The following is a 21974-nucleotide window of genomic DNA, read 5'->3' on the forward strand; positions in this document are numbered from 1 at the left end:
GGTCCCGGATTCGATCCCAGCAGGGCACATACCTGGGTTGCGGGCTCAATCCCCAGTAGTGCAGGAGGCAGCCGATCAATGCTTCTCTCTCATCATTGATGTTTCTATCTCTCTCTCCCTCTTCCTCTCTGAAATCAATAAAGAAATAAATTAAAAAAAAAAAATCGCCGAAACCAGTTTGGCTCAGTGGATAGAGCATCGGCCTGCGGACTGAAGGGTCCCAGGTTCGATTCCGATCAAGGGCATATGCCTGGGTTGCGGGCACATCCCCAGTGGGAGATGTGCAGGAGGCAGCTGATCGATGTTTCTCTCTCATCGATGTTTCTAACTCTCTATCTCTCTCCCTTCCTCTCTGTGGAGAATCAATAAAATATATTTTTTTAAAAAAAGATGTTTAAAAAAATAAAATAAAATAAAAATAAAAAAATAAAAATCAATGGAAAAATATCCTCAGATGAGGATCAACAACAACAAAAGAATTTACACCTGAGGATTGAGTTAGACGGGCATAGACAGAATCCCCAACAGAGATGAAAGAGCTGTAACCCGCCACGGTCATGTGGAGATGAGACTCAGATCCTCTGGATATGAGAGGGTCTTTGCAAAACGCGAAGGTGGGAGCTGGTGTGAATGTCAGGGCCTGGAGGGGATGGGCTCCCACATGAAGGTCCCCGTGTAGTGCAGCAGGTTGAACAGAACCGTCTGGAAGCCGTTGAGGGCTTGCAGTGATGTTCAGATGGTGAATGACGGTGCTTGTCTAGCGTCCCATGGATCAGTTGCACCCACTCACACCCACCGCCACAGGTTAGTCCCTCAGGTTGCCAGCCCAGCACGTGTGTGACACACATGTAGTGCCACCTTCCCGGCTGACCTCTGGAATTCCTCTGTAAGTAAAGCCCCGAAGCTTCGTTCCACAGTGACTCACTCCCTCTGCTCCCCAACCTGTCCCATCTGCCGTCTGCGGTCTCCTGACTGCCCCGCATTCCCGGCCTCGCCTCAGCCTCTGAGCCCAGCCAGTCTGCGCCCACCCCTCCTTCTCACCTTCTCCTCTGTTCCATGTCCTCCTATGGCTCCCCACTCTCTGAGGCCACCTCCTCCTCCTTTCTGTCTCCTTCGTTTGAATCCCTCTAGTATGTATAGGTGGTACTTCAGGATTTCTTAATTATGCATAGATTTGCACTGTTTTCTAATTATTTTCTGAGTGCCCTGCATTATGCTTTGTAAAAAAAAAATATTTTTGTGTTGATTTCAGAGAGGAAAGGAGAGGGGGAGAGATAAAAACATCAATGATGAGAGAGAATCATGGATTGGCTGCCTCCTGCACACCCCCCACGGGGGATCGAGCCCACAACCCAGGCATGTGCCCTTGACCGGAATCGAACCCGGGACCCCACGATCCACAGGCCGACGGTCTATCCACTGAGCCACACCAGCCAGGGCCTGCATTATGCTTTTTTCATAGCCCCAGCAGAGCTCAGCATGAAGCTGATACTTCGGTACCCACGGGGAGTGGGGTGAAATATCAGAAAGGGAGTGTAGTTTTACAAACAGACCCCCAGTGATATTGACACCCCTTTTTTGTCGGGGGGTGTCTGTCCTCTTTGTGTATAAGCCACGGCATTATCCACCAAGGCTCTCCAACTTCCACAGGTAAATCAGTTCTGGGGACATGCGATCCCTCCCAATTACGGAGAAGCATTTACCTCATTTCTGATGAAATCATCTTCCTTGGTGGCTGGTCCCTCCCAGGACGCGCGCCTACCTGGGGAAGGAGTCCCTGGGCGAGGAAGAGCTACTGGAAGTGAGCTCCGTGGGAAAGAAGGGGCCCTCGGCAGGAGAGGGGGATGTGTCGGGACTGTTCACTGCCAGGACCCCTCTTAGCACAGACACGAGGACACACCTTGACACTGTGCATGGAACTTGACAATGGACACTTATTACTCGGGGATATATCAAGTCCATCATGGTTCTGTGTTACAAGAATCCAGTGTGTGTCCTGGGACTAATTTAAAACTTGCTGGAGGAGCCCGAGCAGTTAATCAGCTAGCTATTCCATTGTTCGTGAGGTCTCTGTGGGAGGAAGGAGTATCTTTTGCAGTAATTTCTATCTGTTGGATTGGGGAGTTTACTAAGGCAACATGGAGGAGAGCCTGGTAGTGGTGATGGTATAGCTAATATTTGGGCGCTTCGCTGAATCGCAGAGGCAAAGAAACCAAGCCAGTAAACATCTGTGCACAGAAGACAGTTTGTATTGTGCTAACAAGCAGCTTGGGAGCGTTTGCCTCGTTAGCTGATTATGGTCTCTTGGTTGGAGCTCGCTGGGGAACAAGGGACCCTTTGAGAGGATGTGGCGCTTTTCTCCAGCCCCTGCAGCCGGGGGTGCGGAACTGCTGAGTCACGGGAGGTCATCTGGGCTTGTCCTCTCACAGCACGGGGTCTGGGAGTCAGATCAGGGTCGGCAGGTCCGTCCCTCTCGAGGGCCTAAGTCTATTGTGGCCTCTCCTACCATCTGGTGGTTCCTGGGCTTAGAGATGCATCACCCCAATCACTGCTTCCATCTCCCTTCCCCTCTGTCTGTCTGTGTCTATGTCCAAATTCCCCTCTTCGTGTGAGGACGCCAGTCACGGGTTAGGGCCCCTCTAATCAGCATGACCCCATCTTAGCTCGCCTACATCGTCAGTGAGTCTCTTTTCAAATAAGGTCACGTTCACAGGTTCTGCGTGGGCTTGAATTTTAGGGGGACACTTTTTTTAAAAAATATATTTTATTGATTCTTTACAGAGAGGAAGGGAGAGGGACAGAGAGTTAGAAACATCGATGAGAGAGAAACATCGATCAGCTGCCCCCTGCTCACCCCCTACTGGGGATGAGCTCGCAACCAAGGTACATGCCCCCAACCAGAATTGAACCTGGGACCCTTGAGTCCACAGGCTGACGCTCTATCCACTGAGCCAAACCGGTCAGGGCGGGGACACTTTTTTTTTTATACTAGAAGTCCAATGCACAAAATTCATGCAAGGGTAGGCCTTTGCAGCCCCAGTTGCCTCGCGGCCCCACCCCCCACCCACTGATCGTTCTGGAAGGTCGTTCCACCGTCCAGTCTAATTAGCATATTAGCTCTTTATTGTATAGGATATTTTTATTGATTTCAGAAAGGAAGGGAGAGGGAGAGAGAGATAGAAACATCAATAATGAGAATCATGGATCGGCTGCCTCCTGCACGCCCCACACTGGGGATCGAGCCCACAACCCAGGCATGTGCCCTGACTGGGACTCAAACCGTGACCTCCTGGTTCATAGGTCAGTGCTCAACCACTGAGCCACGCTGGCCGGGCAGGGGGACAGTATTTACCCCACTACACAAGGTAGTGAGTTTTTGGTGCTTAAAGTCTCCGCTCAGATTTTTCTGTCTTCGCGGCCAGTTTTGGGTTGTCAGGGAGCATTACTATTCCAAGGCCCAGGCAGGTGGAAGGAACATGACGGAATTATTGGCCTCAGTGGCACAGCTGAAAATGATGACTGTGGAACTCATCTGAGGGAAGAAGAAAGGCCCCGAGGCTGCAGTTCTTGTGGACTGTGTGGTGCAGTGGTCCCCAGTGGCTGGGCAGCGCTGTCTTCTGTTACCCAGCTCTGAGCTCCGGGAGTTGCTCCTGTGCTCTTTAGCCAAGGACTGCAATTCTATCCCTAGAATCTCAGAAATTTTGAGCTGCAAGAGGGCTTTGGTATTATCTGCTTCTCATGTAACCCTCTCGTTTTACAGATGAGGTCTTTAGGGCCCAGAAAGGTTAAGTGGCTTGGTCAAGGTCACCGGCGTGGAAGGGGCAGAGCAGGCACTGAGACCCAGGCCTCAGAACCCCTGGAGGAGAGCCTGCGCCCGCCCAGGGGTCCTGTCTCTCCCTGCGTCTGCGCCTCCATCGTAAAATGTCGCTCTTGGCCATGAGACAGGAGCCCAGGCCCCGCCCTGGTGGGAATGCCAGTCTGGCATGTCTCAGAGCCCGAGGGCCACACTGAGAGCTCCTTTCCCGTTGGTGCTTGGCAGCACCTTGGGCTTCTTTGTTAATGTAGAGGCTACAAATGGAATTTTAACTATGACTTCCAGCATCTAAATTCCGCTCACAGCCCTGGCCGGTGTGGTTCAGTGGATAGAGCATCGGCCTGCAGACCAAAGGGTTCGATTCCGGTCAAGGGCACATACTTGGTTGCAGGCTCCTCCCTGGCCCGGGCCCTTGGGGCTCCTGCAGGAGGCAACCAATTGATGTGTTTCTCTCACGTCGATATTTCTCTCTGTCTTTCCCTCTTTCTTCCACACTCCCTAAAAATCAATGGAAAAATATCCTCAGGTGAGGATTTAAAAATAAATAAATAAATAAATTCCATTCATAAAAGTGCCTGGGGTGGGAGCCGGGGAGGTGTGCGGCTGATGGTCTGAAGAAGGACTGATCAGGCAAGTACACGGGGTCAGGGGGCTGGAGCCATGCTGGGTGACTTCCCTGTCCGCTGCCTGGTGTTCATTTTAACTGGATTTCACCTGCTTGGAAAGGGGCCAAGGGCACACAAAATAGTGCCATGGAAGCTAAGTTTGTTATGTCTGGAACAAATTCAGAATATTAATATGCACTGGCAGGTTGATCTTGGAAAGAAAGAACAACATAAAATGCAGCAAGATAAGTTTAAATTAATTTCAAAGAGTTCTGTTCTTAAATTGCCAGCTACTTACTGGCTTAATACACATTCTCACACTTAAACATACTTCTAAATCCTAAGTCCCAGTTTTAGATCTAGCTGCTCTGTAAGTCCTTCTATGGTTAATTATTTCCTGGACTAATTATTCCTGTCCCCACGTTTCTAAAGTATATGTAGCCTTAACAGAAACTTCTTTTCTCCCCCCATTAAGATGAGAATTTTACTTCATTACAGTCCCATGCAATGCTTAGCATAGTGCTAGGCACACAGTAGGTCCTCAAGCCCACTGAAGTTCAAGGGCGGTGACCCTAGTGACTGTGGTAGAACTGCCCTTCTCTTCGGGAACTCAGGTTCGAGCCCTGAATCAAGGCTGCATATTTGGACCATAGTCATTACAAACCTCTCATAGGATTGCCTTCGCTGAATTGAATTCAATGTTAAACCCTTGTCATTTTTCAAGGGCTGAGTAAATTAATTCTCTATTGCATTTGCTATTTAAAAAGGTTGTAGGAGGACACTGCCTATCACTTCACTCAAGGTCCTCTTTTGTCAAGTCCCACGGATTTTTTTTTTTTTTTTATAATTCCGTGCCTGAAAAGCCCTGCTTCCCCTGCGTGTCTGTCATGCTTTCTGGGGTAAGAACACAATACATGTTAGCTCTCTTTCCATTTTGGAGAACTGTGGGTCTAAATGGGTTTCCCTCCTTCCCCTGGCAGTCAGAAACCTCAAACGCGTTCTGGGTTTCAGCACATAGGCCAGTGGTTCTCAACCTTCTGGCCCTTTAGATACAGTTCCTCATGTTGTGGTGACCCCCAACCATAAAATTATTTTCGTTACTACTTCATAACTGTAATGTTGCTACTGTGATGAATCGTCATGTAAATATCTGATATGCAGGATGGTCTTAGGCGACCCCTGTGAAAAGGTCCTTCGACCGCCAAAGGGGTCGCGACCCACAGGTTGAGAACCGCTGACACAGGTGATCGTGTGGGATGGCATAGTTATTTTCCTTGTTCAGCGTTTCCTTTTGTTGTTGTTGTTAATCCTCGCCCGAGGATATTTTTTCCACTGATTTTTAGAGAGAGTGGAAGGGAGGAGGAGGGACAGAGAGAGAAACATCGTTGTGAGAGACACACTCAACTGGTTGCCTCCCGCATTTGGCCTGACCGGGGCCAGGGATCAAACCTGCAACCGAGGTACATGCCCTTGGAATCAAACCCCTGACCCTTCAGCCCATGGGCCAACGTTCTACCCACTGAGCCAAACTGGCTAGGGCTAGAATTTCTTCATTTCTTCTTGGGTTTTTCTAGTTGCTATTTTAAAGTTTGTTTTTTTTTCTAATAACAAAAATATTTGTAATCATTAGGAATTTTGGAAAAGAAAAAAGAGAAAGAAAATTGCCTACAATCTAATAACCCAGCAACTGTAGCATCCATAACGATTTGGGTGGATAGTATTTCCTCCTGTGTCATTAGAAATTGCAGACTAAAGGAGTCTGGAAATAACAGTGGCTTACACATGCAAGAGTTTATTCTCTCACATAAAAGAAATCTTGAGGTAGGCAGTCTAGGTCTGATAGGATGGCTCCCTTAAACCAGCAGGGACCCTAAGCTTCTTTCTTTCGACTCTGCTGTCCTCTTAATGTGGCTCCGAGAGTGACCGCGAGGCCACTTCATGGCCCCAGATGACGGCTGGGTTGCGGCCATGTTGTCTGCATCCCAGGGATGCAGGGAAGGAAAAGGGCCGAAGCGTTAACTCCCTGCCTTTTAAGAATTCTCCCCAGAAAGCAGACCAGCCCCTATAGATGTGGCCAGAATGTAGTCCCATGGACTAAGGACCCACCTACTGCAGGGGAGGCTGGGGTCTGAAGTGTTTATTTCCCAACAAGGCACATGCTCCAGGTTTTTGTTGCAAGGAAGGAGGAGAGATGTCTTCTGGGGAAGCAATCAGCAGACTGCCACAGTTCTTTCCGTATCACATAGCTCTTCAGTGTTTTATGGAAGCGATCTCAAGTAGTTTGTGGAATGAGTTAAGTTGTAAACAAACATCATTGTAAATATCAAGAAGTAAAGTGCACTACCATTTTGTTATTTATCACTCTGCCTTTCCATAATCCTTTTCTGTGAACTTATCACTTATACTGATAGTGTATGTTTTGTTTTGTTTTCTAATATGTTTTTTTTTTTTTTTTTATATTTTTTATTGATTTTTTACAGAGAGGAAGGGAGAGTGATAGAGAGTTAGAAACATCGATGAGAGAGAAACATCGATTAGTTGCTTCCTGCACACCCCCTACTGGGGATGTGCCTGCAACCAAGGTACATGCCCTTGACTGGAATCGAACCCTGGACCCCTCAGTCCACAGGCCGACGCTCTATCCACTGAGCCAAACCGGTCAGGGTTCTAATATGTTTTTACTAGAGGCCCGGTGCATGAGATTCGTGCACTGGGGTGGTGGGGAGGGTCCCTCAGCCTGGCCTGCACCCTCTTGCAGTCTGGGAGGCCTCCAGGGATATCTCACTGCTGACTTAGGCCCACCACTGCCGCTGTGCTTGCTAGCTGTGAGCCCAGCTTCTGGCTGAGTGTTGCTCCCCCTGGTGGTCAGTGAGTGTCATAGCTACTGGTTGTTCCGCTGTTCAGTCGATTTGCATATTTATTAGCCTTTTATTGTATAGGATTGGTTTTAGAGAGAGAGGACGGGAGAAGGATAAAGAGATAGAAACATCTATTGGCTACCTCCTGCATGTCCCCTACTGGGGGATCGAGCTCACAACCTGGGCATGAGCCCTGACCAGGAATCAAACCAGCGACCTGCTGGTTCATGGGTCAGTGCTCAACTGTTGAGCCACAGCAGCTGGGCAATCTATGTTTTGAATTTCAATCAGTACAAACTTATCCAGGGCTAGAAGGGACCTTAGGCAGGTTTCTCCAAGGGTTGCCTATTCAGATGCCTGCAGGACCCATTCAGGTACCATAATGATAAGGAGGCCAGGGGTCGGTGTTGAGGACCACGATAGGGAGTGGTGGGGACTGTGGCAACCAGGAGCGAGCATGCTCTGTGCCAAAGGGGTAGCAGCCTCTCAGCTGCGTTCACTGTTGCTTTTTTTTCCTCAAGAGAAACCAGAAATCCAGATTTTTCTATGAAACCTGGCCCTTATAACTTAGCAGCTAATACATTGAAATTTAAAAATGCCGACCACATGCAGCACCACCCCGTGGGCTACCAGTTTAGGGTCCACCCCTTGTTTTTCAGTTGGCAACGAAGCCCTGGAGAGGTCTCGTGGCTTCTGACAGGGCCAGAGACTTTGCTGTTCCGTCCCCACCCGAACAAAGCCTGGTCTTCTGTGGCTAATTCATCTCAGAATACAAAGACGTAATAAAAATTTGCAGTTGAGCAAGACTACTCCAAAGGCTCATTGAATCTCCCCTTCAACTGGCTTTCATTTTCTGTGTAAATCTTTTTGGGGTGGCAGAATCCTAGAATATTGGGCTGGAACCAGCTCGACGGTTTCACAGCTGTGTGACTTGGGGCAAGCCTTTCATCTGTGACTCTTCTGTGTTTTCCGCACCATCCATTTTCTTGCTTGCTTCTCTCTCTCTCTCTCTCTCTCTCTCTCTCTCTCTCTTTCTCCCTCTCTCTCTCCTCTTCTGGCTTTCAAGTGGCACAGTGTGGTGGTTAAGACAAGGATCTCTGGAGCCAGATAGGAATCTTGGCTTCTCTGTCTACTAGCTGTGTGGCCTCGGGCAACTTACTCAAGTTTTCTATGCCTCACAGGGTGTGGTAAGGAGTCAGTGTGTTAATATGTGTAAAATACAAAGAACAGAGCTTGGCACACAGGGATATATAAACACCGTTCTCTTTTTTTTTTTTTTTTTCTCCTCTGCTGCTTTGAAAGGCATGGAGCCCTGTCTGGTCTGGCTCAGTGGCTAGAGCGTCGGCCTACAGACTGAAGGGTCCTGGGTTTGATTCCGGTCAAGGGCACATGTCCAGGTTTCGGGCTCGATCCCCAGGTGGGGGTATGCAGGAGGCTGCCGATCAATGCTTCTCTCTCATCATTGATGTTTCTATTTCTCTTTCCCTCTCCCTTTCTGAAATTATTAAAAATTTATTATTATTTTTTTAATCTTGAGAAGTATCCTATGAGAAAGGTACTATTTATTTTTTAAAAAAAATATCTTTTATTGATTTTTTTTACAGAGGAAGGGAGAGGAATAGAGAGTTAGAAACATCGATTAGAGAGAAACATCAATCAGCTGCCTCCTGCACACCTCCTACTGGGGATGTGCCCACAACCAAGGTACCTGCCCTTGACTGGAATCGAACCTGGGACACTTCAATCTGCAGGCTGTCTCTCTATCCACTGAGCCAAACCGGTTAGGGTAAAAAAATTTATTTTTTTAAATGAAAGGCAGGGATCTCCAGCACAGTGGGCCTGGCTCTGGCTCTTCATCTCACGGGAGCACTTTTAGCTCCTGGTTCCTCGCCACAGCCAGTCTCCTGCCCCCAGTCTGGACCCAGACCCTCAGGCTGTGCGCGCTCCCTACCCATTACTTCTAGTCTGTGCCCTTACTTTTCTTAGCTCAGATTTTTTCCATCATTGCTGTATGTTTGCAAGAGAAAGAGTCAACTGACTGCTGTCTCTTTAAAATCAAATCAAATTTATTTTATTTTTTCCATCACCATTTATCCCCGCTATGCCCTCTTCCACCTTCATCCACACCATTGACAGCTCTGTTGACCTACCGCCTCATTAAGTTATGTCATTGGTTAGACAGAGACAGTACCTTTCCCGCGTTTCTGAAGATTACGTTACGAGATAAAGGGTAAAAGCAGGGCGAGTTTGCTTTAGCCAGAGTTCTGAGCGCAGCAGATAACTGTCCTGGAAACCAGAGAGAGCCGCCACTCTGTGGGTTGCCAATGGCTTCCCCCAGCAGCTTTGTTCGGCCGGCCGAGAGTGTGGCACACATGTTAATTACAGAAAGTGTCTTTTTCCCTAAAGACTTGAAATGCAGAGAAACGGAAATGTGCTTGTATTTCCATTAAATGGCTTCCTTCTTGTCCCCAATCTTTTCAGCTTTTAGGTAAATCTGAATAAGAGATCTGACCTGCCCGGCCCAGCTGCACAACATTTCAAGTTCCTATTCCCACCTAGAGAGGAGCAGAGTACATAGGTATGTATTGGCCAGACTCTTGTCCAGTTTACTTCTTTTTGTTTTTTAATATATTTTATTGATTTTTTTACAGAGAGGAAGGGAGAGGGACAGAGAGTCAGAAACATCGATGAGAGAGAAACATCGATCAGCCGCCTCCTGCACACCCCCCACTGGGGATGTGCCTGCAACCATGGTACATGCCCCTGACCGGAACTGAACCCGGGACCCTTCAGTCCGAAGGCCGACACTCTATCCACTGAGCCAAACCGGCCAGGGCCAGTTTACTTCTTTTTAAAAAATAGATATTTTTATTGGTTTCAGAGAGGAAGGAAGAGGGAGAGAGAGATAGAAACATCCATGATGAGAGAGAATCATTGATCTGCTGCCTCCTGCAAGTCCCCCACTGGGGATCGAGCCCACAACCTGAGCATATGCCCTTGACCTTAATCAAACCTGGGACCTTTCAGTTTGCAGGCCAACGCTCTATCCACTGAGCCAAACCGGCTAGGGCTTGTCCAGTTTTACTTCTGCCACCTCCCCATGTTAGTTAGTAATGAGTGAAAGCAGGGAGGAAAGGACCTATTTTATTTTATTTTAATTTAATTTTTAAATATATTTGTATTGATTTCAGAGAGGAAGGGAGAGAGAGAAACATCAATGATGAGAGAGAATCATTGATCAGCTGTCACCTGCCCGCCCCTCACTGGGGATCAAGCCCGAAACCTGGTCATGTGCCCTTGACTGGAATCAAATTCAGGACCCTTCAGACTGCAGGCTGACACTATCCACTGAAGCCAAACCAGCTAGGGCTGTTTTATCTTTTTTATTTGATAAGTCTGCTCTGGACCAACAGGGAAACTGATGAAGCCATCTGCTGCTTTCTCTGTTCTCTTCCCGACAAAGGGAGCAAGAAAGCCCCTGTCTCAGGTCCATAGCGCCAGCGTCAGATCAGAGAAATTTTGGAGTTCCTGCTACACCTTGTTTTGAGCTCTTTCCTCACTAGACTTAAAGATCCATGTTAACAAGCTGAATCATCTTGGATGTTTGTTTCTCGTTGGCTTGACTGGCCCAGGTGGCAGGGCTCTGATGAGGTGAAGGACTGGAGCCATAGGTTGAATGCTGGCACTAACTGTAACCTTAGCCCTAACCCCTTGGAGAATTGATTAACTCTACAGACCCCCTCTCCAGAAAGTTGTGCATTACACAGACTGCCACAGGGTTCCTGGGCCCTAGAATCCTTTAGGGACCCACAGACTCCAAGTTAAGAATCCTGTTTTAGGCCTAGCTGGCATGGCTCAATGGTTGAGCATTGACCTATGAACCAGGAGATCATGGTTTGATTCCTGGTTGGGGCACATGCCCAGGTTACGGGATCAATCCCCAGTATGGGGCGTGCAGGAGGCAGCCGACCAATGATTCTCTCTCATCATTGATGCTTCTCTCTCTCTCCCTCTCCCTTCCTCTCTGAAATCAATAAAATATATATATTTTTTTTAAATTTATTTTTTATTTTTTAATTCTTTATTAGTTAAGGTATTACAAATGTGTCCTTATCCCCCCCATTAACCCCCATCCTCCCCCCCCCCGCCCACTCATGCTCTCATTCCCCTGTTGTCCATGTCCATTGGTTTATTTTATTTTATTTTATTTTATTTTTTAAGAATCCTGTTTTAGGAATTCATAAGCAGCTAGTCTGTAGGGGGGACATATCTCCAGAGGTTGAGTTTCAGGGAAACTGTCAGCTCTTAAAAGTTCAAAGGTGCCCTAACCGGTTTGGCTCAGTGGATAGAGCATCGGCCTGTGGACTGAAGGGTCCCAGGTTGGATTCCGGTCAAGGGCATGTACCTTGGTTGCGGGCACATCCCCAGTAGGAGGTGTGCAGGAGGCAGCTGACCGATGTTTCTAACTCTCTATCCCTCTTCCTTCCTCTCTGTAAAAAAAAAACCAATAAAATATATTTAAAAAAAAAAAAGTTCAAAGGTGGCTGCACTGAACGTGTAGTTAGCGGTCTAGCCTGGATGGGAAATCGTGTCAGATACATTTTTCAAAGTTGTTTTCTTGCCCTGATGGTGGACGGCGGGCGAAGGAGCTGCAAAGTTTGGTTGCCACCCTCACTGAGTCGGGAGCCCTGCCAGAGAGCAGTGTGGGTAGGTCCTGCATTTGCCAACGTCACCCTGAATTTAGAACAGGGCTCCTGCATCCCCTCTGGCCTTGCTGTGGGTCTCGAGAGAGTTCCTTCTGTTATGCCCCCAACCTGTCTTTGGAGGTTGTTTTGGCCGGCCTGTCCTGTTCTGCCTGCACGGGTGGCCACCAGAGCTCTTGTGCTGTTTTTAGCAGAGGCTACTGGAAGCCGTTCCAGGGGAAGCCGTTGCCATGGCTACCTTGGCTGGGAGAGTTCCCGTTTTCTCCTTTTTTGTTAGCTTGTGGTTTCCCTGATTTTTAAGGTGCCAGCTGATGTTCTGTTCTTTTGCTAAGCAGCAAGGAAAAGACTGGATTTTTGTTGCTTTTGTTGTTGATGTTCGTTTTGTGTGTGGAGGTATGTGCACTCGCATGTGTGTCTTGGATATGAGCTAAAGCTACCTCAGAAAATGAACTATCAGGAGAGCTTGGGCAAAGCCAGATGTACAGACGTAGTTTTCTTACTCCAGTTTTTAGTTTTTTGTTTTTTAAAAAATATATTTTATTGATTTTTTACAGAGAGGAAGGGAGAGGGATAGAGAGTTAGAAACATCGATGCGAGAGAAACATTGATCAGCTGCCCCCTGCACACCCCCCAGTGGGGATGTGCCCGCAACTAAGGCACATGCCCTTGACTGGAATCGAACCCGGGACCCTTCAGTCCGCAGGCCAACGCTCTATCCACTGAGCCAAACCGGTCAGGGCTCCAGTTTTTAGTTTTGGCTTAGCGATTGACTGTGATTCGCTTTTAGCCTCTTTTGTAACCGCAGGGGGCAAATTTTCTGAGCTTCCTTCCCCAGGAGCAGGGATCCCTGCCACTTGGGCTGGGTCTGAACTTTACACCAGTGCCCTGAGGAGCAGATGGCCAGTCAGGCCCAGGTGGCTTTATCTCATTCTGCTCTAAAAATAGAGAGGGGGGGCCAGCAGGCAGTACAGCCACACCTGGGGGCCATCGCAGTCCCATGTCACATCTGTGTCCCCGCTGTAAACGGGGCCCTTCACACACCTGGTGCACCACCTGTGGGTTAAGTGGAGGGATCCGAGGCTCCTGTGCACAGACCTCAGGGTGCCCCTCTCGGTGCCACTTGTCCTCTCTGGTGCCTTCTTTCTCCCACTCCCCGAAGGCTCCTATTCTCAGCATTTTCCAGTTTGCTTATCTTAGAAGCTTCATTAAATTTAAATAAAACAACACCCTACCCAGCTTATCAGTGCTCAGGACTGTTTGTGACTTGGGGTGTTGCCAGTCCATGGGAGGCCGCGGGGTGCTGATGGCAGGCCACCTGGGCGGGCCCGGGGGACACACCTGGATAGGACATGCCACCGCGGGGTTTGCCGCCTCGCGTGCGGGCCCCACCCGCCTCCCTGAGCTCGGAAGCTAAGCCTGTGCCTCTGCTCCCAGGTCACGATGAATGCCATGCTGGAGACCCCCGAGCTGCCGGCCGTGTTTGACGGGGTGAAGCTGGCCGCGGTGGCCGCCGTGCTGTACGTGATCGTCCGCTGTCTGAACCTGAAGAGCCCCACCGCCCCGCCTGACCTCTACTTCCAGGACTCAGGGCTCTCGCGCTTTCTGCTCAAGTCCTGTCCTCTCCTGACCAAAGAGTGAGTAGACCTCTCGCCTGCCGTAGGCCCGCCTGCTGAGCTGTTTGGCTTGAGCGATGTTCAGAGATCCTTCTCCCATGTGTCTTCAAGGCCACCATGTAAAACGGTGTCGTGGCTGACAAAATAGCCACAGTCTCCATGGAAGTCTGTGTTTTGAATGCCGGAGGGTAGGAGACAGAATCCGACCTTGGTTGCCTGGAGTCATCATTCATGACAAGGACTTTGTAGAAAACGGCGGTCATTTATTTTTAGGGAGATACAGAAAACTTGGACAACATTCTAGACCTTTATCAAATGGTCTGTTGCCAGTACTGAAAAACTATCCTTACCCCAAATCTATAATAATAAAAGCATAGTATGCTAATTAGACCGGACAGCCGAACAGCGGAACGACCGTCTGGACGACCTTCCAGATGAAGCCGGGGCTGTGAGGGCTGAGGCAGCCACTGGGGCTGCAAGGGCCGAGCCCCTTGCACAAATTTCGTGCACTGGGCCTCTAGTTAATAAATTAAAAAGCATAGATTTATGAGTTGGGTACTCTCCATCTCTCTTATTGAAAAGTGGGCTGACGTTGGCTAAGAGGATCCACCGCCTAAATAGAATGCCTTCATTCCAAATGAGCCAGGGGTCCCTGTAACAGGCCAGGTCTATATATTGGGTGAGCACTGCTTCTGGGACAGGAAACCAGACTCGTAAAGCATGCATTTTATGTCACACAGACGGTTTTCTTTTTTTAATATATTTTTATTGATTTCAGAGAGGAAGGGAGAGGGAGAGAGAGAGAGAGAAACATCAATGATGAGAGAGTTTCATGGATCGGTTGCCTCCTGCACATCCCACACACGGGATCCAGCCCGCAACCCGGGCATGTGCCCTGACCAGGAATCGAACCATGACCTCCTGGTTCGTAGATCGACGCTCAACCATTGAGCCACACCGCTGGGCACACGGACTGTTTCCAAGAGGCATGTGGTTAAATGTTTTCCTGTTGAGGTCTTCATAATAACCGTGTCTTCCTTCAGGGCTCGGGCCAAGCCTCATGCATGAAGCATTCCATGTGCTCCCGGGTCTGGATGCCCCCCTTTCTCCTCATTGCTCTTCACTCTGGGCCTCTTTAAGCTGAATCCATCCTGCCGGGTGCGCCTCATCAGGCGGAAGCTGCTGGGGGGCTGAATATTCACACTGTGCCCCTCAGCGTGTGACCATATTCAGTGGAGTGTCTAGTGCTCAGCGGGTACTAGCAGCCCGCTATCCTGATACGATCTCTCCCACCTCGGTGGGGGTTGGTGACACTGAGTGAATGACTCGCCTCTAAGAGCAGGCAGATGTGTGACAGACACGTCGGAGAACTTGGACTCTTGCTTGTCTCGTTTGACCGTCCAGTTCATTTTCACATGCTGTTCGCCACGGGTGAAGAGCCGTGTGGGCTTCGGGTGTTTTGTACGTTTGTGTGCAATTTCCTCGTTGTTGTCACAGTGATGTCATGACCCAAAAGTTACTATTAAGTCGAAAGAGACCTGTACCTGGATTGTGTTGCCTGATACTTGTGGAGTGCCACGTGCAATGTGATGTCACCACGCTGAGTTTGGAACCGCCCCGCTGAGGGGGCTCCATCCCAATGGCTCCACACCGGAAGGTGGTGCACAGAAATCTGTATGCTTTTCAAATTGTCCAGCTTTTTTTCTTTCCAATTCTTAATGTAGATACTTCACTAATCTGGACTGGCAGCTAACACTTGCACCCATTTTCAGACTCAGTGGGACCCAGTTCCTCGGCCATCTCGTGTAGAGCTTTTGGAAAGCTAGGTGTTCAATCCCTATAAGTTTATATCGAGGTGACTGTAAATTTCCACACACCATTGGGTCCTGGTGATCAGAGGGAACCGTGGAAAAGCTGCTATTTGTCCACGCTCCTGAGAAACATCACATAAAGTCTGATTCTATACTAGTAGCTCACAAAGCTAATTATGGCAGCTTTTGTGTGTGTTTTTATGCCTTTTAAAGTATATATATATATATTATTTATTTTTTACAGAGAGGAAGGGAGAGAGGTAGAGAGTTAGAAACATCAATGAGAGAGAAACATCGATCAGCTGCCTCCTGACATCTCCCACTGGGGATGTGCCCGCAACCAAGGTACATGCCCTTGACCGGAATCGAACCCGGGACCCTTCAGTCTGCAGGCTGACGCTCTATCCACAGAGCCAAACCGGTTTTGGCTTTTATGCCTTTTTAAAAATATATATTTTCATTGACTTCAAAGAGGAAGGGAGAGGGAGAGAGAGATAGAAACATCCATGAGGAGAGAGAATCATTGATCAGCTGCCTCCTGCACACCCACCACTGGGGATTGAGCCCGCAACCCCGGCATGTGCCCTGACCTGGAATCGAACCCAGGACCCTTCAGTCCACAGGCTGACGCTCTATCCACTAAGCCAAACCAACTAGGGCTTACCTCTTTTCTTGTTTTCCTTTAAAAAAAAAAAAGAACCCAGAGTCATTAAGTCTAATGATTTCCCTTTGCCTCACAGGCATTATGTCTTTTAATCCTCTTAACAACTTTGAGGTTAGATTCCTTTTCCTTTCATACTTAAGGATAGGGAAACAGTAGCAGAGAGGAAAAGTGAACCCAAGTTTGTGACTCTGGACTTGGTTCCCTTCCTATCCATGGGGAGGGGGACAGAGACTGTTCTCGGGGTGCAGGTGAGGGAAGCGGCGGCGGGCAGCCAGGGGCCATCCTTAATGCATCTTCCGAGTGACCCTCTTTCTATTTCACTCCCTCTGTTGGAAGCCACTGTCCTCCATGCTCTTTCTCAGTCTTGTGTTTCTGTCATAGCCTCCCATCTATTTGAAGCTGAGGGCAGGAAGTACGTCTGTTAGGGGTAAAAGCGTTTCTCCGGCGACTTTGAAGATTTTTTTTCTAGAGGAAACCTGTCTGCAGCCTGCACCAGCCATGGTCTGGTCTGGAAAGTGCAGCTAGCTGCCCTTGCTGGTGCGGCTCAGTGGTTAGAGCATCAGCCTGGGGACTGAAAGGTCCTGGGTTCGATTCCAGTCAAGGGCACATGCCCGGGTTGTAGGCTCGATCCCCAGTGTGGGGTGTGCAGGAGGCAGCCGATCAATGATTCTCACTCATCATTGATGTTTCTATCTCTCTCTCCCTCTCCCTTCCTCTCTGAAATCAAATATATATATATATATATATATATGTAAAGAAAGAGCCCTAACCGGTGTGGCTCAGCGGATAGAGCGTCGGCCTGCGGACTGAAAGGTCCCAAGTTCAATTCCGGTCAAGGGCATGTACCTGGGTTGTGGGTATATCCCCAGTGGGGGGCGTGCAGGAGGCAGCTGATCGATGTTTCTCTCTCATCGATGTTTCTCTCTATCCCTCTCCCTCTCCCTTCCTCTCTGTAAAAAATCAATAAAATATATTTAAAAAAAAAGAAAGAAAGTGCAGCTAGCTGGTTTACAACAGGCTGATGGCGTTACTCAGTAACCCTGACTGAAGCGGCCCGTGGTTATGAGTTATGTGCGGAATCAGAACATTTCCGCTTGCTGTTCTGTAATAAAAATAAAAAAAAACTGGATGAAAGGTGAACAGTAAAAACAGGAGAAAGGGTTGTTTTTTTTCCCCCCTGTCAGCATTCTAGTCAGTTTTTAAACCTGTCGTAAGGTAATCTGTCCTTAGGAATGAACCTTTTTAATGTCTGGAGGAAAACTCGGCTTAGATGGGGCGACGTGTTTCTTGTTCACTTAGCAACAGATCAATATTTACCTAGTGATTCATTTCTGATTCTCAAGACGTGTTTGCTTTCAGCGAAAACCACAGGCTAAAAGCTCAGTTCAGAATTAGGAGAAAATGTCGGTGACGATGCGAATCTCCATTTTTTTTTCTCTGAATAAAAAATTGAATGCATATTCATTTTTTTGAGCCGTCACTATAGTAAAATGCACAGACCTTAAGTGGACAGCTCAGGGCCTTCTGATAGGTACTCGCCCGTGCACCTACCATCCCCTTGGGTTTTTACAGGAGTTTCCCGGGTCACTTCCTCTGACCTCACCGGTCACAATGCCACCGGAGTGGCTTCCTCAAGCAGGCCAGCACCTAGGCACGCAACAGCGTGACCCCACCGCCTGCCCAGCCCCACAACCTGGCCTGCTCTCATTGCCCTGAAGTGCCAGCCCCCTGGCCACCCCCAATCCCCTCCTTTCTCTCTGCACTCTCTGCACCAAAATACCACTTATCCTGTAATTGAACTTCAATAGCATGACTTCTGAGAAACTTCCCCTGACTTCCCCTACTCCTCGGTCAGAGGAGCCCCTTTTTCTTCTGTCTACTGGTGTTTCCCCAGCATGTAGCTTCCATGTCCGGTTAGCTCATCCACCCTCTTTTATGGGAATTTGTGTCTGTCTCTTTTCTATCAGGAGAGCACACGTACCCCAAATCAAGAGCCACACTCTTTTTTTAAAAATATTTTTTATTCAGAGAGAGAGAGAGAAACATCAATGATGAGAGAGAATCATGGATCGGCTGCCTCCTGCACTCCCCCTATTGGGGATCAAGCCTGCAACCCGGGCATGTGCCCTGACTGGGAATCGAACCCAGGACCCTTCAGTCCACAGGCCAACGCTCTATCCACTGAGCCAAACCAGCCAGGGCCATGAGAGCTTTCATAGGAGAAACTTACATACAGGGGCAAAGAAGCTGCTGCCAGTGGTGCCTGGCGGGAGGCATCTACCCCTTCCCAGGGTAGGGTCCCTTTTTATAGGGGGTTCAGAGTAGAACCGTGTGCCCCCCAAAACACTATATATAGTCACTCTGTGCATTCATTAACCTCCTTCCTTCGGGCGCTTTCTGTAGCCCGAGGCTACAGAGCGTTAAACAAGAGTCCGGCATTTCCCAGACGCCTTTGCTGCCGGAGCCATATTGCACCTAAAGTGAGTTCCTGCAGCCAGTTTCCTGCCGGGAGTCTCCCATTAGTCTTGGTTAATGAACATTTGAGGACCCACTTCTCTGAGACTCCGTGGTTGGGAGGTATCAAAAAAGGATCATTAAAAAAAACCTCTTTCATTGAAGAAATTTGCTAAAGGCACTTTTAAAAATTGGTTTCTGCACAACTGTGCATCCCAGTGATTTCTGATAAGGCAGAAAAAAACAACTTCTGATTTTCCTCTCAGACAATACCAATTCCCTCTCTGTTGTTGCATATACAGTGGGGCCTTGACTTACGAGTGTCCCGACTAACGAGTTTTTTGAGATACCAGCTGTCTCTCGGCCGATTTTTTGCATTGAGTTGACAGAGTAATTTGAGTTAACGAGGTCCTTAACACGCTCGGTCTCGGAACGAATTAAACTCGTAAGTCAAGGCCCCACTGTATATTCCTAACAGTAAAGACTCGTTTTTCTTTTGTCTTCCCAAATAAAAACCTGGAAAATACTGTATTTGTCACAGATGTGTAAGACACACTATTTTTGCCCTAATGTACGAAGGACATATGTAGTCATAGGAGTACTCTACGCCCGGCTGGAGTGGCTCAGTGGTTGAGCATCTACCTATGATCCAGGAGCTCATGGTTCGATTCCCAATCAGGGCACATGCTGGGGTTGTGGACTCGATCCCCAGTGTGGGGCGTGCAGGAGGCAGCCGATCAATGACTCTCTCATCATGGATGTTTCTATCTCTTCCTCTTCCTTCCTCTCTGAAATCAATAAAAATATATTTTTTTTTTTTTTAAAAAAGAAGTACTCTAGCCGAAACCGGTTTGGCTCAGTGGATAGAGCGTCGGCCTGCGGACTGAAAGGTCCCAGGTTCGATTCTGGTCAAGGGCATGTACCTGGGTTGCGGGCACATCCCCAGTAGGAGATGTGCAGGAGGCAGCTGATCGATGTTTCTCTCTCATCGATGTTTCTAACTCTCTATCTCTCTCCCTTCCTCTCTGTAAAAAATCAATAAAATATATTTAAAAAAAAAAAAAGAAGTACTCTATAGGAAAGCACTACTAATTCGGACGTCTGATTGTGCAATGTATGGATACACCCCCTTCTGGTCAAATGGCCACCCTAGACCGCCCCCCCCACCCCCCGGTAGAATTTTGGGAGCCAGTACAGTTTATTTATAGTGAGTTAAATGAAAAGGATTTCATTATTTCATTATCTTGGGCTTAAATTCCTCCTAATTCCCTCTTGCTCACAGAGACATTCCAGATCAGATTTAGATCCTTTCCGCCTTGGCTGAACACTATAGCTTTGTCCTTTTTATAGGATAAACTCGTAATTGCCACGAGTCTTAATACCATTGACCTGACTTGGCCCGTTTTAAGAACTGTGCAAATATTTCCGTAGATGCGTGTGGTAAGCCATTAACCACTGATAAGCGGATCTATAGCCCCTGGTGCCCGGGTTACAGGCACCAGACCTTCAGAGCACATTTACCTGGGAACTTCCGTTGTAGGAGAGTTCTCGAAACATGAAAGACTCAAATATCATCTTTATCGAGACCAGGGATTGATGGTTAGCATCGGTGAGGTCGCATTCTCAAGTGACTTCATCCTGAAATTGCTTGTGTTTCTGATGAAATAGCCCAAATCCATACTGTCAGGGGGAAAAGGTTGAGTTGCTAAACCTGGGCTACTGTCCCCTGGACCTAGACTAGCCAGATGCCCAGTTTTCCCAGGGCTGATAGGATCCCGGAATGGGGACTTTTCAGTGCTAAACCGAGGAAGTCCAGATAGGAATGAGCTTACCTTTTCTCTCTCTCTCTCTCTCTCTCTCTCTCTCTCTCTCTCTCTTTTATCCTCACCCGAGGATATTTTTCCATTGATTTTTAGGGAGAGTGGAAGAGAGAGGGCAAGACAGAGAGAAACATCAATGTGAGAAAAACACATTGATTGGTCGCCTCTTGCACGAACCCCGACCAGGGCCCGGGCCAGGGAGGAGCCTGCAACCGAGGTATGTGCCCTTGACCGGAATCAATACATGCAGGCCGATACTCTAGCCACTGAGCCAAACCAGCTAGGGCGTGTTTGTTTGTTTGTTTGTTTGTCTGTTAATGCTTGCCTTCTCTATTATTCACTGTCTTCTGCTGTGCATTGGGGGGCGGGTGTTTAGGTTTGATTCGACTTCTGGGTGTTGCCATCTGCACTGTCTCTGCACGAGCAGGTCACTCACCCCCGAGGCCATCCCAGCCAGAGAGGGAAGGGCCACCACCATCTTGGAGTCTGTTAGGGGGATGGGCGGAGGAAAGCATCTCCCGGGTTCGTAAGGAAATCTGCCCCCCCTACAAAATTCTAGGAGGCAAAGCTGTCACTGATATGGAACGCTGTCATCCTTGACCCATTGGTTTTTCCCAGGACCGTATGAGATGCCATCCCTGTTACCACCCAACGACTGACTGCCTAGCAGTGCCCTCTCCCCAGGCCCATGTGCTCCTCGGAGCTCTTCATCTGGCCCAGGCAGCCGCCTGCCATGCCGTGTCACCCCGTGCCCTGTCACCGTGAGCCATGGAAATGAGTCACCCGGGTGGCAGCTTGTGAACCACCCCAAGGCCCCTCCCTGTGTCAGCATCTAATCATAGAGTCTGGGCTCTAGGTCAGCGTGGGCACATGGCGTCAAGCCAGGCGGCTTAGCTTCCGAGGTGGCCATTAAGAGTCTATAATGCAGAGCGGTTGGGGAGGCCCCCCTGGAGGTCATGGTTCATCCAGAACCCCCTGTGGCCTCCCAGGTAGGGAGAGGCCATGCAAAGCAGCAGCTGATATATTTTTCCATTTTTTTTACTGGCTACTGATGCCATTGCCACAGCCAGCCTGCCTATCCGGTGACATGTGGTACCAAAGTCTCCTGCCAGCGAGACCCTGGCCTGGTGTTTTCAGCCTGATCATAAAAGCTCGAACAGGAATTCCTCATTAACAGGAAGTGAGAAACTCTATATATGTTTTACAGTGTGAAATCTGCCACGCCATAACAGTACTGACTTTTCCTTGTTTGTTAATGCTTACCTTCTCTATTATTCACTGTCTTCTGCTGTGCATTTGGGGGCGAGTGTTTAGGTTTGATTCGGCTCTTGGATGTTGCCCATCTGCACTTGGCATTTCATTAAAGTATTCTCAGTGAAAAATAAATATGTATGCATGTAAGTCAGTCCATTCACATTCAGTAACCTGTTCTGCTAGTCTGTCTACTGTCTGTATGCCACACTCTCACACACACACACACACACACACACACACACACACACACACAATCTATATATATAAAAAGCCAGCGACCAGAATTCCAGAATGAACAGAATGACCGGAAGGATTGCTCGTTATGACGCCCACTGTGGCCGGGCCAACCGGCCCTATCGGGGCAGGTCCGGCCGGCCA

The 21974-nt window shown here is 48.5% G+C and overlaps 1 protein-coding gene across 1 annotated transcript in view; it reads left to right on the forward strand.

The window, feature by feature from the left end:
• Positions 1 to 21974, forward strand: part of ABHD2 (abhydrolase domain containing 2) — a 68915-nt gene that overhangs the window by 8677 nt on the left and 38264 nt on the right. The window contains 1 exon segment of the mRNA XM_023747249.1: positions 13415 to 13614. Coding sequence (XP_023603017.1) covers positions 13415 to 13614 — 200 coding nt within the window.

The sequence above is a fragment of the Myotis lucifugus genome, unplaced genomic scaffold (genome assembly GCF_000147115.1).
Source record: "Myotis lucifugus unplaced genomic scaffold, Myoluc2.0 scaffold_820, whole genome shotgun sequence".
Classification (NCBI taxonomy): Eukaryota; Metazoa; Chordata; class Mammalia; order Chiroptera; family Vespertilionidae; genus Myotis; species Myotis lucifugus.